Below are 15809 nucleotides of genomic sequence, written 5' to 3'. Positions count from 1 at the left end.
GACCACAACAGAAGATAGAGAGAAAATGAAAGATGTTCCCTATGCTTCAGCCATAGGCTCTATCATGTATGCAATACTGTGTACCAGACCTGATGTATGCTTAGCAATAAGTTTAGCAGGGAGGTACCAAAGTAATCCAGGAGTGGATCACTGGACAGCGGTAAAGAATATCCTGAAATACCTGAAAAGGACTAAGGATATGTTTCTCGTTTATGGAGGTGACAAAGAGCTAGTCGTAAATGGTTACGTCGATGCAAGCTTTGACACTGATCCGGACGATTCTAAATCGCAAACTGGATACGTGTTTATATTGAACGGTGGAGCTGTTAGTTGGTGCAGTTCTAAACAAAGCGTCGTGGCGGGATCTACATGCGAAGCGGAGTACATAGCTGCTTCGGAAGCAACAAATGAAGGAGTCTGGATGAAGGAGTTCATTTCTGATCTAGGTGTCATACCTAGTGCATCGGGACCAATGAAGATCTTTTGTGACAATACTGGTGCAATTGACTTGGCAAAGGAATCCATATTTTACAAGAGGACCAAGCACATCAAGAGACGCTTCAATTCCATCCGGGGCCAAGTCTAGGTGGGAGACATAGAGATTTGCAAGATACATACGGATTTGAATGTTGCAGACCTGTTGACTAAGCCTCTTCCACGAGCAAAACATGATCAACACCAAGACTCCATGGGTGTTAGAATCATTACCGTGTAATCTAGATTATTTGCTCTAGTGCAAGTGGGAGACTGAAGGAAATATGCCCTAGAGGCAATAATAAAGTTATTATTTATTTCCTTATACCATGATAAATGTTTATTATTCATGCTAGAATTGTATTATCCAAAAACATAATACATGTGTGAATACATAGACAAACATAATGTCACTAGTATGCCTCTACTTGGCTAGCTCATTAATCAAAGATGGTTATGTTTCCTAACCATAGACATGAGTTGTCATTTGATTAACGGGATCACATCATTAGTAGAATGATGTGATTGACATGACCCATTCCATTAGCTTAGCACCTGATCGTTTAGTATGTTGCTATTGCTTTCTTCATGACTTATACATGTTCCTACAACTATGAGATTATGCAACTCCCGTTTACCGGAGGAACACTTTGTGTGCTACCAAATGTCACAACGTAACTGGGTGATTATAAAGGAGCTCTACAGGTGTCTCCAAAGGTACATGTTGAGTTGGCGTATTTCGAGATTAGGTTTTGTCACTCCGATTGTCGGAGAGGTATCTCTGGGCCCTCTCGGTAACGCACATCACTATAAGCCTTGCAAGCAATGTAGCTAATGAGTTAGTTACGGAATGATGCATTATGTAACGAGTAAAGAGACTTGCCGGTAACGAGATTGGACTAGGTATTGGGATACCGACGATCAAATCTCGGGCACCCAATACCGACGATCAAATCTCGGGCAAGTAACATACCGATGACAAAGGGAACAACGTATGTTGTTATGCGGTTTGACCGATAAAGATCTTCGTAGAATATGTAGGAGCCAATATGAGCATCCAGGTTCCGCTATTGGTTATTGACCGGTAACGTGTCTCGGTCATGTCTACATAGTTCTCGAACCCGTAGGGTCCGCACGCTTAAGGTTTCATTGACAGTTATATTATGAGTTTATGAGTTTCGATGTACCGAAGGTTGTTCGGAGTCCCGAATGTGATTACGGACATGACGAGGAGTCTCGAAATGGTCGAAACATGAAGATTGATATATCGGAAGCCTATATTTGGATATCGGAAGTGTTCCGGGTGAAATCGGGATTTTACCGGAGTACCGAGGTGTTACCGGAACCCCCCGGGGGCTTAATGGGTCTACATGGGCCTTAGTGGAAATAGAGGGCAGCATCGGGAGTGTGGGGCGCGCCCCCCAAGGCCCAAACCGAATTGGTTTAGGGCAAGGGGGCCGCCCCCCCTCTTTCCTTCTCCTCCTCTCCCTTTCCTCCCCCTCTCCTAGTCCAACAAGGAAGGGTGGGAGTAGGACTCCCCGTGGCACGCCCCCTCCTAGGCCGGCCGCCCCCTCCCCCCTTGCTCCTTTATATACGGGGGCAGGGGGCACCTCTAGACACAACAATTGATCTCTTGATCTCTTAGCCGTGTGTGGTGCCCCCCTCCACCATAGTCCTCCTCGATAATATTGTAGCGGTGCTTAGGCGAAGCCCTGCGACGGTAGAACATCAAGATCTTTACCACGCCGTCGTGCTGACGGAACTCTCCCTCGACACTATGTTGGATCGGAGTACGAGGGACGTCATCGAGCTGAACGTGTGCAAGAACTCGGAAGTGTCGTAGTTTCGGTGCTTGATCGGTCGGGCCGTGAAGACGTATGACTACATCAACCATGTTGTTCAACCGCTTCTGCTTTCAGTCTACGAGGGTACGTGGACACACTCTCCCCTCTCCTTGCTATGCATCACCATGATCTTGCGTGTGCGTAGGATTTTTTTGAAATTACTACGTTCCCCAATAGTGGTGTCTCTTCCACCATGGGAGCTCCATAAAAAATATGTAAATCTCCACTCTTCTGTTGATTTCTCAGCTCGTTGCACCATTACATCAATATGACTATTGTTGCAATTCTTCAGACTAATGGAAAGTTCCTTGGACAAGAAAAAATCGATGTTGCGGCTTAGTCCATCACTGTCCACCTCAAAACTTCTTGCAAAACCCAGTGTGTTCGGCAAGCCTTCCACTCTTTTCCCTCTGATCTTTGTCTCCATGATAAAGAGGAGGATATGCCCATTCTCGCTTCACATGATTGCGAAGCTCGCGAATTGCTTCAGGGTTCCCAAACCCCCGTCAATTCCATCTAATGCAAATCATTGGCTCAGGTAGGGCTGACCTGCAGCCTCTACTAAATTTTCAGAGTTAGCTGCAGTTGGTTTATTTTTCTTTTGACCCATACCCCCATCGTTCAGATCATTATGTTCACCATCAGGATTCTCTTTACTTTGGTCCCCATCATTCCGATCAACACCCGAACCACCAGTTAAGCGAGGCACCTCGATTCCGCGATAAATTTGTTTTTGGTTTTGAGGTCCATCTTTCCTCTTGCTTGCACTAATTCTACTCTTAAGCAGAGACTGCACCTCCGCGTTCTTCTCTGCTGCATTGGATGAGGAGTCAGCCTCTTTCTTGGAAGTCTGTGATTGTTGAGATTCTCACAACAGTCCATAGTAGAACTGCTTTTCTTCCTCTCATCCGGTGCTCTCAAACTAGCCTTGGAAGGCAGATCACCGTTTGCATCTCGAGTTCCTGGCGTCGGACAGAAAAGATCGGAGTGCCCCAGACGGCCACATGAAAAATAGAGCGGGATACTTGTTCATATTGTATGTCATACCAATCCGTGCTTTTTCTCCACTCCGAATCTATAAGTATGCATCTCCTCAAAGACTTACGCACGTCCACTTTAACCCTTGCCCTTAGGAAGTCCCCCACAGGATCAAGCCGAATCGAACTAACTTTCTTATCTATCTGTTTTGTAATTGCCTCTCCTTGTGTTTCATTTCTCAGATGGAAGGGTAAATTGATTACCTTTGCTCAAAGTTGAAGCTTACCAAACTGCAACTTCAACGGCCGCATACACGCCATGAATTCCTCAAAAATCATTGCATGTTTGCTAACATGCGAAGATGATCCATCTCCGACTCGATCCTGATCACGTTGTGATTCGAAATCAAATACAAACATGGTTTCTCGTACATAATGAAGACCAAGTCCATAAGGCTACCACAAGCTAATTGCAAAACGTTGGCGATCGTCTATGTGGAAGATGTTCCGGTAAAGGATCTTCCATGCAAGCGACAACTTCTTCATAGCGTCGTCATCAACATATACTAGTGGTGTTGCTTCTTCCTCGAAGATGTTTAGCTTTTCGAGCGCTCCCTACATCCGAGCCCTTGCCGATTTGGACGAGAGCACGGCTTCACGTGAGTTCCCCGACCTAGAGGACGTCACCATCCTTGATCGGTGATTTCGGTGAGCCCGCCGATGAGATCCGCGTCCGCTTTCTTTTTCCCTCGAAAACCTGATCGCCTAGAAGGGGGTTAGGTTTTTGGAAAACACCATCCGTGATGAAAGAACTTAGATAGAGCCATTGTACATTGTCCGCAGTAGATCATTTGGTAAAGTCCAATAACAACGTCTTAAGAGCTCAGAGGATGATCTCATCTACCGTTGCTTAGCTACTACTCCCTTCGTTCGGAATTACTTGTCTTAGAAATGGATGTATCTAGAACAGAGGGAGTACGTCAGCAGTAGAAGTCAACATCGGAAAGGCTAACAGTGCAACACACGCACACACACAACCTTCAGATCCAATCGACCATACTACTGCCTCCGAGCGACCGAGACCCCGTTTGCCATCACCCCCTTCCTCCTTCCCACCCTTCCTCCTTCGTTCACAAATCTTCTCTTCTCCGCGCCGCGCCCTCCCCCTCCCGGCCCGGCGAGAGGCCACCCAAGCGGCTCCGCCTCTCACGCTCCCGCGCCCACAAACCCCCAGGAACCTCGTCCTCCCGAGGTTCCCGCTTCGGCGCGCTTCCGAGCCGCCACAATGGTACGTGTGCCTGTCTCCCGCCCTCCCGACAAATTGCTCCCTCCCTGCCCCTCCTCGCCGCTTACACGCGAATGCGATCAGAGATCAGGCGATGGCGGGGCTGGCCGTCGCTTAGTGTGTTCGTATCGCGCGCGGGCTACACGCCGCCGCCGCGGCGAGATCCGCCGCGAGACATGTCGAATTCCCGGTGGATCTGGGGTTCTGTTGCGCTATGTACTGACTTGATTTCCCTTTCTCGTGTTTTTTTTTGGGTGATGGCCGTGAATGTGGCAGCCGCTCCGGTTGGATATCAAGGTAATCGCGACGCCTCTTACTGGGATCTACTCGGTGAATGTCTGGTGTGGTGTCGCTGATGTCGGTTTTGTGTTTGGTTGTATCAGAGGAAGCTCGCGCAGAGGTCGGAGAGGGTCAAGTCCGCGGATCTGCATCCGACAGAGCCATGGTTAGTGGGCAGTTCGTGTGATGTGAATATGATCTTGGTTTTGATTTTGGCTACGAAATTCACGTGCGGGTGATCAAAGCTTCCGCCAAACCATGGTAAATAGCGTGACCATTCTCTTGTGCTACACAGGATTTTGTCGAGTCTTTACTCGGGGAGTGTCTGCATCTGGAACTACCAAACGCAGGTAGGTGACTGTTCACAGCAGCCCGCCTTCATAATCTGCCTTTGTAATTTTTCAGCTAAACTCGATGAAGATTATAAGCAATGATGATGGTGTCACTTGTACCTTGTATGTTGTAATGAAACTAGATATTTTCGTTCATGTATAGAAATGAAGATGTACTTAGATTTAATTTGTATATTTCTGAAACGCGATTTACGGTGTGTATAGTAATGAGCTAGGTGATATGCCACTGGTAGTGACTTATCCTAGAAGGGGAAAAGAGAGGGAATATCGAACATGTGTAGATTAGCAATTACGTAAAATCCAGAGAAAAAACGTTGATGCCACTATTTTTAAAATCTACTGACGAGGTTAAAGTAACAAGGAACTTCCATCTATTTTTAGGTAATTGCTAATATATATCTATGTCACTTTATTATAAGGGAACAAAGGGGCAGAGGAGGCTGAAAATGAAAATGCATCTTTTTATCTTCTTATGACTGAGATAAATGACTTTGTATAGCTTATCTTAAGACTTGACTGACAAAACTATATATTTATTTATCCCTAGACAATGGTGAAATCATTTGAAGTCACAGAGTTACCAGGTATGCTTTCCCACCGAATTGCTTACTTATCTTGCCAGATATACCATCATTTTGATATATCATGTCTGTCGCAGTTCGTTCGGCTAAATTTATTGCACGGAAGCAATGGGTTGTTGCTGGTGCCGATGATATGTTTATCCGTGTGTACAATTACAATACAATGGATAAGGTCAAGGTATTTGAAGCTCATACTGATTACATCAGGTGTGTGGCTGTTCATCCAACCCAGCCTTTTGTGCTGTCATCATCCGATGACATGTTAATTAAGCTTTGGGATTGGGATAAGGGTTGGGTGTGCACTCACATATTTGAGGGGCATTCTCACTATGTGATGCAAGTCACATTTAACCCAAAGGATACCAATACTTTTGCTAGTGCTTCCCTTGATCGCACGATAAAGGTTTGTATTTGTTCCTCAAAAAGATGCTGGTTAAACTGAGTCCTATTTTGTATCTTGGTCTGTACCCTGCCTAATATCCTAATATTGAACGTGAACTTCAGATATGGAGTATTGGTTCTCCTGATCCTAACTTCACATTAGATGGCCACTCAAAAGGCGTGAACTGTGTTGATTACTTCACCGGTGGTGATCGACCATTTTTAATTACTGGATCTGATGATCAGACTGCAAAGGTGTGTCATCTGCATTGAATTGTGCTATTGTGAGGGTATATTGGGATTGATCTGACTTATTACTCAATTTGTTGGATCAGGTTTGGGATTACCAAACCAAGAGCTGTGTTCAAACACTTGAAGGACATGCACACAATGTGTCCGCTGTCTGTTTCCATCCAGAACTACCTATTATAATTACTGGCTCAGAGGATGGCACAGTTCGCTTGTGGCACTCTACAACCTACAGGTACCCTCTCTCTCTCTCTCTCACTATGATATTGCTTGGAGATGATACTAACAGTGCGCTGTCTGAAAACCGGCTTTGTTTTACTAACATCTATTTAGTTACACGCAATACAGTTACTGGCTGTAGTTTTTTTCTTCTACATGTTTTTTGTTTGCAATAATAGTAATATCTTCTGCACTGGACTATACACATTCGTTATTTCCCAACTCATGCCAGTTTATTTCTTTAAATTGGCAGTGTAGATAGTGCCTTGTTCATGAATCATGAGCAAGAATGTGGTCTATTCTTAATTCTTCCATTTCTCCCAAGCATTTAATTATTTCTTTTCTTGTAGAACAAGTGAATAACACTTTGCTTGATGCACTTACAGGCTTGAGAACACTCTTAATTATGGTCTTGAGCGAGTTTGGGCTTTAGGATACATGAAGGGGTCAAGAAGGTAATGAATATTTAACTCTTGCTCTATTCCAGTTCTATGGTAATATGGTCAATGTGAAGGGCCAATACACGAGTATGTCTTCTCATCTGCTACTGAAGCTCCACACGCACTAACAATCCATTTTCTTTTTCTGCGACACAATTTCCTATATCGTGACAACATTGTGTATCTGCTAAACTGTTTCTTCCAAAAAAATTCTTCACTGAAAATGCAGAGTTCAGGCTTTTATTTACTTGTTCTTTCCTTTCAAGTTAAGGTAGTGACATATAATATTTTAATTTTTATAGGATTGTGATTGGATATGATGAAGGGACAATTATGATAAAAATTGGCCGTGAAGTTCCGGTTGCTAGCATGGACAACAGTGGAAAAATCATATGGGCGAAACATAACGAAATCCAAACTGTTAATATCAAGACTGTTGGTGCAGGCAATGAGGTTCTTCTTCTTTGCCATGTTAATGTGTTGAAGGCTTGTTAATTTTGGTATAAGCTTTATGTATGTTCTGTAACCTGTATCATCTGTCAGATTGCGGATGGTGAGCGATTACCGTTGGCTGTGAAGGAGCTGGGAAGCTGTGATCTTTATCCACAAGTAGGTTATATTTTATATCGTAGTGAATGCCTCATTCACATAGCGATGCTGTTATTTGTCATCTAGATGTTTGTTTTTACTCCCATGTTTCTGATTGGTCGTTCTTTTTTCTGTTTAAGCAAGATTCACATTACTATAGAACATGTAATCATGCATGCTAAAATATTTTTATTCAAATTTACTTTGAGATGTGCAGGATTGTGAGTTACTTTTGGTGTAACCACATTTTTACATTTAGATATCCTATTATTTCCGGCATTTACAGTTGCTGTATAATGAAGCTCTTCTACTGAAGTGAAATGCATAAATTCATGATTAGTAATAGCACAATATGGAATTGAGTGTTGGTTTTGAATTAAATTTCGATGGTTTAAAGAAGTGTGCATGAGGTTGTTATGACTTATGACCACTAAGAGTTTCAACTTGCACATTACTAAGAGATTCTTCTGTACAACTTGCACATTACTTTGAATTAACAGGAATTTGTCTTCATGTTAAACAGTAAACCTTTTTTGTAGCTTTACTTGTCTATTGTTCCATTTTCATTCACAAGTTAATAGCTTTGATTTTCATTTCAGAACTTAAGGCACAATCCCAACGGGAGATTTGTTGTTGTATGTGGAGATGGAGAATACATAATTTATACAGCACTAGCATGGAGAAATAGATCATTTGGGTCTGCACTTGAATTCGCTTGGTCATCTGATGGCGAATACGCTGTAAGGGAAAGCACCTCAAGGATAAAGATATACAGTAAAAATTTCCAGGTTTGTACCAAGTAAACATCTCCATTTCCCTATTATTGAAGTATTGATGTGTAACTATTATGGTTCTGTCTTTGAGAAACATCTATGGATAAGAGAACACACAATGCTATAACACAAATTCCATTTCGTGTTTTATTCCCATCTTCATACAAGAATGAACCCAGAACTCCTGCAATTTATAGATGTTCAATCGATATTTGTTCTTTTTCATAATACAAGGGCTGTTTGCCCAACTAACCATACAAGCTGGCTGCGCATTTTCTAATAATAACGGTAGTCAGGGCAATTTTGTCTCATCTTATCTTGATTTCACAATTTCCTATCTATGTGAAAAATGAAAACAGGCATATGTTAGAAACAAGGAAAGATATTTTCTTATGTAAACTGTAAAGTGCAAAGTAAATATATGACATGCACAAGTATTTTCTGCTGCTGGTTTAGTACCAGACTGGGAACTTGAGCATTTGGTAGTCAACATATTGTATTTTGCATGTTAGTATGTGAATGCTTGAACTAGACACTTGCTTTGGGGTGGAGAATGAAAGGCTTGAAAGCTAACACTTGAACAACTATTTCCATATGTCAATCTTTGTTACTACAAAACCTGAAAGATGGATATCTAATAATTTCAGGAGAGGAAAAGTATAAGACCAACATTCTCCGTCGAACGTGTGTTTGGTGGAGTATTATTGGCTATGTGTACAAATGATTTCATCTGCTTTTACGACTGGGCGGATTGCAGGTTGATACGTCGAATTGATGTCAACGTGAAGGTAAGTTTATTGTGTTTCTTCAAGAATCAAACACCTTTTCCATGTCATCTGGTATGTTATGCGACTAAAAAAAAATCTGCTGTTCTCTTGTAGAATCTCTACTGGGCTGACAGTGGTGATTTGGTGACAGTTGCAAGTGATACATCATTCTACATTTTGAAGTACAATGTGAGTTCTGTTAAGAACTGTGTTGCCTTCTTACAGTTTGTAGTTATGTGACATCTGCAGGCGTTATTTACAAATGTTCTTCTGTTGTGTTAATTGTGCCAAAACGTCAGCAACTCTTACATCAAGCACTTCTATGCAATTGTTTTTCTAATTTAAAAGTCTATACTAATACAACATTATCTCTTTACCTTCCAGAGGGATGTTGTATCTTCTCATTTGGACGGAGGGGGTTCAGTTGGTGAGGAAGGTGTGGAAGATGCCTTTGAACTGCTTCATGAGATCAATGAACGCATCCGAACTGGGCTATGGGTTGGCGATTGTTTTATCTACAATAATTCTTCATCACGGCTTAATTACTGTGTAGGAGGAGAGGTGAGTGTTTTTATCATATCAAAAGGCGTTTATATGTATGATTCCAGTTAGATCACAAGTTACTGTTTTTATCACTCCCAAGTCATACGGTTCCATGTATTACAGGTCACAACCTTATTTCACTTGGACCGGCCAATGTATTTACTAGGATATCTTGCTAACCAGAGCCGTGTCTATCTTATTGACAAGCAATTTAAGTGAGTTTTATCTTTATTGCCCTGGTATTCTTTTATGGCATCAACTCACAATAAACTTCTGAAGCTAACACTTCTTCTTATTGTAGTGTTGTTGGGTACACTCTACTCCTTAGTTTGATCGAGTATAAAACACTAGTGCTGCGTGGGGATTTTGATCGTGCAAATGATATTTTGCCATCTATACCGAAGGAACAATATGACAGGTGCCCCATGTTCTACTATTTGTTGTACTTTGCAGTTTTTGCCTCAGCATACAAAGATAACCTTTTAATTTCAGTGTGGCACATTTCTTGGAATCACGGGGCATGTTGGAGGAAGCCCTTGAGATAGCAACGGACTCTAATTACAGATTTGACCTGGCTGTTCAGCTTGGCCGCGTTGATGATGCAAAGGCATAGTTGACTATTGTTTTTTCACATTTCCAAGAAAGTTCCCTCCTTCATTCAAATATTCTGAGTAGTTATTTTGCAGGCAATTGCTCTTGAGGTGCAAAGTGAGTCCAAGTGGAAGCAGTTAGGGGAGTTAGCTATCTCAACTGGAAAGGTACACAGCTACTGTGTCTATCAGTTACCTTGTATGCTCACTATATACTGTGCTTTTGGCTCATCTGTAGTATGCTTGGTGGTCGATTGGGTAGTGTTGCGGTGCATCGGCACCCTTGTATCTTGTCTTGGGTGTGTGTGTTGTGTGGGGTGGTGGCGTTTGTTTCGGATTTGTATCTCTGGTCGTTGCTTTATATATAAAGCGGGGCGAAAGCCTTTTTCGGTATATACTGTGCTAATGAATTGGATTGTTTTGCCATATCACTTGAATTTACTAATATTTGATAAATGGATGAGCTAATAACTATGACTAGGCAGAATACAACCTAATATAATACGGCATGGATGTAGAGATGTATGAGAGCACAGTTTTGATGGAAAGGATGTGCTTTAGTTGTTGCTCAACATCATGCTTGAATCAGAAATGCTCTTTCAATTCAGCATGTCCTCTTCAACCTTAATTTTAACAAAAAAATAGGAAATGTAAAAGCTAATAACTCAGCGTCGGAATGAGTCTTTAAGTTGCATTTAATAAACTTTGCCATGTTATGTTTCTATCTTGTACTAGGATGCAAAACCTATATAAGTTGCGTCCAAATAACTTTCCCATGTTGTGTTCCTTCTTCCTTCTCATGTGTCATACAACTTTTTTGCAGCTCGAGATGGCAGAGGAGTGCCTTCTACATGCACTAGATCTCAGCGGTCTATTGCTTTTGTATTCATCCATTGGGGATGCTGATGGGATAACAAAATTGGCATCTATGGCTAGAGAACAAGGAAAGAACAATGTTGCGTTCCTTTGTTTGTTCATGCTAGGCAAGTTGGAGGAATGCCTTCAATTGTTGATTGAAAGGTATGATCGTTTTAGTGAGACTGTCCTGTTTCATACATCACTTCTTCAAACATGTTATTGTATGTTTAACTGTGCAACTGTTCTCTATACAGCAATCGCATTCCGGAAGCAGCATTGATGGCGAGATCTTATCTTCCAAGCAAAGTCCCTGAGATTGTAGCATTATGGAAAAAAGATCTCCAAAAGGTACTGCCAGCCTTGTAAATTCTTTGCTTTTGTTCTCTAGTTTCCAGGCCTTCATGATAACAATTTGATCTTAAACTGTTAGCGCACACATCTCCTCAGCACAAATTGTTACTTCAACATAAGTTGCACAATGAAGCATGTAATTGTCGTTCGTCAATTCCATGATATGGTTCAGCACTAGCGGTCACAGAGTTGGATTATAATGATGCTTCAAATTCAATAAGAATAATATCCGAGCTAACTCCAATACACTGAATTCAGGATGGTTACGTATTGTTTTGAGTGATGATGTAAAGATTAGCTGGAATCCTGCTTTGCTATTTGTTGATTTCTCTCTTGTTTGGACTTATGCTGCACTTCCTCTAATGTCCAGGGGCCACATCTTACGAACTGATGGTGTTCGCTTTGTTTCATATGCTTCGCAGGTAAACTCAAAAGCAGCAGAGTCATTGGCAGATCCTGATGAGTACCCAAACTTATTTGAAGACTGGCAGATTGCTCTCAATGTAGAAGCTACTGTCGCCCCCAAAAGGTTTTGGTTCATTTATATTGTTAAAGCAATGTTGCTGTGAAGTTTTACTGATCACATTCTTTCATCAATGCAACTAGGGTTTGGATTTAGCTTTAACTGGAACATCTGACAAAATTGAAAATGATGCCAGTGCATGTTTTTCAAGCTATTAATTTGTCACCGTTCTGACAAAAATCCTCTTTTAACAGGGGTATCTATCCACCTGCTGAGGAATACATGATTCATTCTGAAAGGCCCAATGAGAGTCTTGTGGAAGCTTTCAAGAACATGCATGTACAAGAAGAGGAGGACGTACATGAAGAGGATGTACACGATGAAGAGGAGCTAACAAATGAAAATGACACTGTTCAAGAGGTATTACTCATGCAGAAAATAGTTGCGTAAGCCGAAAGTAGCTTGCGCAATTAGGCTATTAATTCGTTATAAAATTTGTCAGCACTACATGTTCTTTCAGTTTAGTAGTTGATTGTTGGCATGTTTCCATTAGAGGGGTAACATTTGCGCCTAAAGAGAAAATTATACATTTCCAATAAACTGATGATAAATAAATTAATCATGTGCACGACTGCATGTTATAGTTGCAACAAAATAGACCTGCTCAGTAACCTGTCGGTGTGTGTTTTGCATCACTACCCACTAGCACTGCATCATCCTTTCCTTGTATGTTAACAACTGAGACAATATTAATGGTATAAAGACCAAATGTTGAAGAGTTAGTAATCATGATCCTTTCCATGAAATTCAGTCATTATCTGCCAGTGGGGAATCTTGTTTGGTTTATCTTCTTTCGGAAGATATCCCATGCTATTACCCTCTGGGCCGAAGCAGTTTCTCTTATTGTGTCTGATTCATAGAGAATAAGTGTATTCGTTGTCAGTGTGTTTCTACTATTCTTGGTTGTAAGATGGGCTTGCCGAGTGGTATTTTTCTGCCATTTGATACATTTCTTGGTGATACGAATATCGCTTGAACACATTAGGGTGAGCTTACAAATGCACAAATTATTTGGTATTTTGTCTTGGACAGTGCGCTAGGGCGTGGACGTTCGTGCCCATCTCCCTTATGTAATTCCACGCCCCATTTAACCTCCCGGTGGTCTTCTCCTTTGTAGTCGACATGATGTCAGCCCCCCTCATCTCCTCATCATGCTCTCTTTCCTCTTTCGTCCTCCCCACTCATCTCCTCCCATTGGTGGTGCCCAAGAGAGTCTGGTCTCTAAGGCCTGGAACCGATCGCTCAGTATTTAGATTTTTTGTTTTATCCAGATCCTCATCCTCATGCATTGTATGTTACTATATACTCCCTCCGTTTGGATTTACTCGTCGTGGTTTTAGTTCAAATTTGAACTAAAACCACGACGAGTAAATCGGAACGGAGGGAGTACTTTAATATCTTTAACTCAGTAGGCCTGGAAAGGGATTTTATATTTTTATTTCGTATTCTTGTTGCAATCCAAACAAGCCCCTAATAGGAATATTTCTACGACTACATTGTTACCACCAAGGCTTAGTTTAGCAGCACAGTATTTTGAAAACCATAGTGATCTAAAACCTCAGTATTTCAATCCATGCGTAATGAATGCTCTGGTATGTAAAAACCACTTTTTTCAGTTTAGTGTACAAAAACTAGGTCAGGGCCTCTTTTTGAAATACTGCGAAAATACTATGGTTTATAAAACTGTGGTATTTGTTGACCCCAAGCACACCAAAGTTGTCAAGACAATAAAAAAACATAGTACGAATGAAGGCCTCTTTAAAAAAAACTATGGTGTATGGAAAATGATATTGTAAAAAAACTCCAAAAGCTTAGCTGCCAAATGCAGCCTGATTGGTACATTGTGTTGGTTAGTCAGGTCAACTTATGGAAGTCACTGCATCTATTTTAAATGTAAATATTTTTATGTTCTTCTTTTGGTCCCTATCACATTCCATCCTTGCATAAATGATAACGCCATCTTGCTTCAACAGGTTTTTGAAGATGACGGAGCAGAAGAGAGCCAAGAAGATGCTGTTGAGGTCGAGGCTGATGGTTCTACTGATGGCACTATCCATGTGAATGGAAATGATAGTGAGGAACAGTGGGGTACGAACAAAGAAGAACCATCAGCATAAAAGCTGTAGTTGAGCAAGTGTACAGTCCCAAATCCTTGTTGGTCTTTTCTCCCAGTGCACCAATAATCTTAAGGAAAACCTGCTGCTGGATGCTATTTGCCTATTCTGGAAATATAGATATCCTTCAGTTGCCTAACCATTTAGCCTTTAGCTTCAGGGCAAACCTTCTGACTACCTGAAGTCTGATAAGTGTCCCCATAACCTGGGGAGCTTCGGGGAGGTCAAATGACTTACGAATCCCCATTAATTATGTTTTGGAAGATAGCCCAACAGTCTCTAAATAAAAAGCCTGCGAAACCAATCCTCTTCCCTTGTTGGCCTATTTAACAATTATTTTTACTGTTTATGTAGCAATTGACATGTCGTTCCTTTTTTTTGTCTTTCCCCGATTGATAATATGGTAAACGGACGAAGTGTTTAACAGACAACTAAATTGAGGCGTGTAGCAATAAGTTTTTGTATGGACATTGTTTAAAAAATTCTAGTTAATCTGTCAAACAAGTTCATTAACTGGTTTTTGTGTGAAGTGTTTCTATTGGCTGCTTTGTTAACCTTTCAAAGTGTTATGTTCCTAATGTCTGCCTTGTTGTTTTGCAGTGCTGACTCCTGACCAATAGTGGATAGTGGAACAGCAGCCTGCTTAAGAGGTTCGGTTTGTAAAGGCAAGTCATCTTCCGAGTGCCGATCATACATTTTCGTGTAGCGTCGCATTTCTTCAGCTAATGTGTTACAGTTGCTGTCCTTTCTTGTTGCAGGTTTGTTACTGGGATGATGTAAAACTCGTTTCTCCTCATTCTATAAGCTTTCATGTGATCTAGGATTGGCTTATCCAGTTACAGTTTGGGCAGCAATTTAATTAGCACTTTAGTTCATGTTATAGAAAATTTTGCGCTTCATTTCAAATAGATAGTCTTCCGGGATGTTTCACAGGGTTGTAAGAGGCTGTTCGTTTGGAGATGGATTTTTGTTTGGTGGTTGGAAAGGTGCTATATGCTACACTAAGTACATAGGGCAGTCGCCTGTCAGTTTGGGAACATTACCCTGGTCCCGTATGTAAACCTCAGATTGTTGAACACAGTTATCGGGTGTGGTGGGGGCTCTGTATCTCCACTGTACAAGTTTGTTTCAGAAGTTATCTACTATTCACGTGAAGCCGTTGCTCAGACTGGGCAGGGTCTGGCTGCGGCACTTACTCAGGCAATCGCTGGGGCAGTGTTTGGTTGCCATCAACCCTTCTTGCCAGGCCTGCTGAGCATGCCTGCAAAAATTGAGTGTTTGGCGAAGATAACAATAAAGTTTCGAAAAAAAATCTATTACAAATCATTTCGAAAGGGTAAAATGTGTCATGACTTGTCATGAAATCGTACCCACCGTACCAGTGTTTTGATTTTTTTCCATACCAGCCTTACCAAATATGTAAAACGTGGATCGGAATTGCAAAGGTGTTCTAGGGTTTGCACCTCGTATTTATTGGGAGATTTGGTGACTATAGTTAAAGCATCTACGGCCGGATGCCTCAAACTACCCTATGCGCTCAGGTGGACGGTCCACCTTATATCGGCCCTAAACGCTTGGGCTGACCAACACCCATCATTGTAGTGTAATGCAATGTAAAAC

General features: G+C 41.6%; 1 protein-coding gene across 2 annotated transcripts; it reads left to right on the top strand.

Annotated features, from left to right (window-relative positions):
- Positions 1 to 4326: 4326 nt before the first annotated feature.
- Positions 4327 to 15327, top strand: LOC123136893 (coatomer subunit beta'-2). Of its 2 annotated transcripts, none has more exons than XR_006467448.1 (26): positions 4327 to 4583; positions 4857 to 4877; positions 4964 to 5025; positions 5155 to 5209; positions 5760 to 5796; positions 5871 to 6196; positions 6298 to 6429; positions 6510 to 6658; positions 7029 to 7097; positions 7385 to 7535; positions 7626 to 7691; positions 8270 to 8458; positions 9091 to 9231; positions 9325 to 9399; positions 9595 to 9771; positions 9877 to 9968; positions 10055 to 10171; positions 10246 to 10360; positions 10440 to 10511; positions 11167 to 11363; positions 11456 to 11549; positions 11975 to 12081; positions 12270 to 12435; positions 14049 to 14211; positions 14790 to 14854; positions 14948 to 15327. XR_006467448.1 is itself a non-coding variant. In XM_044556396.1 (26 exons), the coding sequence occupies exons 1-25, from the start codon at positions 4581 to 4583 to the stop codon at positions 14807 to 14809; spliced, it is 2748 nt and encodes a 915-aa protein (XP_044412331.1). In that variant the 5' UTR covers positions 4327 to 4580; the 3' UTR covers positions 14810 to 14854; positions 14948 to 15327. The 2 variants fall into 2 exon arrangements, 1 of the variants encoding a protein (XP_044412331.1); XM_044556396.1 differs by having other exon boundaries at positions 14049 to 14163.
- Positions 15328 to 15809: the final 482 nt, after the last annotated feature.

This window comes from Triticum aestivum, chromosome 6B (assembly GCF_018294505.1).
Source record: "Triticum aestivum cultivar Chinese Spring chromosome 6B, IWGSC CS RefSeq v2.1, whole genome shotgun sequence".
Lineage (NCBI taxonomy): Eukaryota > Viridiplantae > Streptophyta > Magnoliopsida > Poales > Poaceae > Triticum > Triticum aestivum.
Note: the sequence above shows the minus strand (reverse complement) of the source record. Positions and strands in the feature narration are given on the sequence as shown.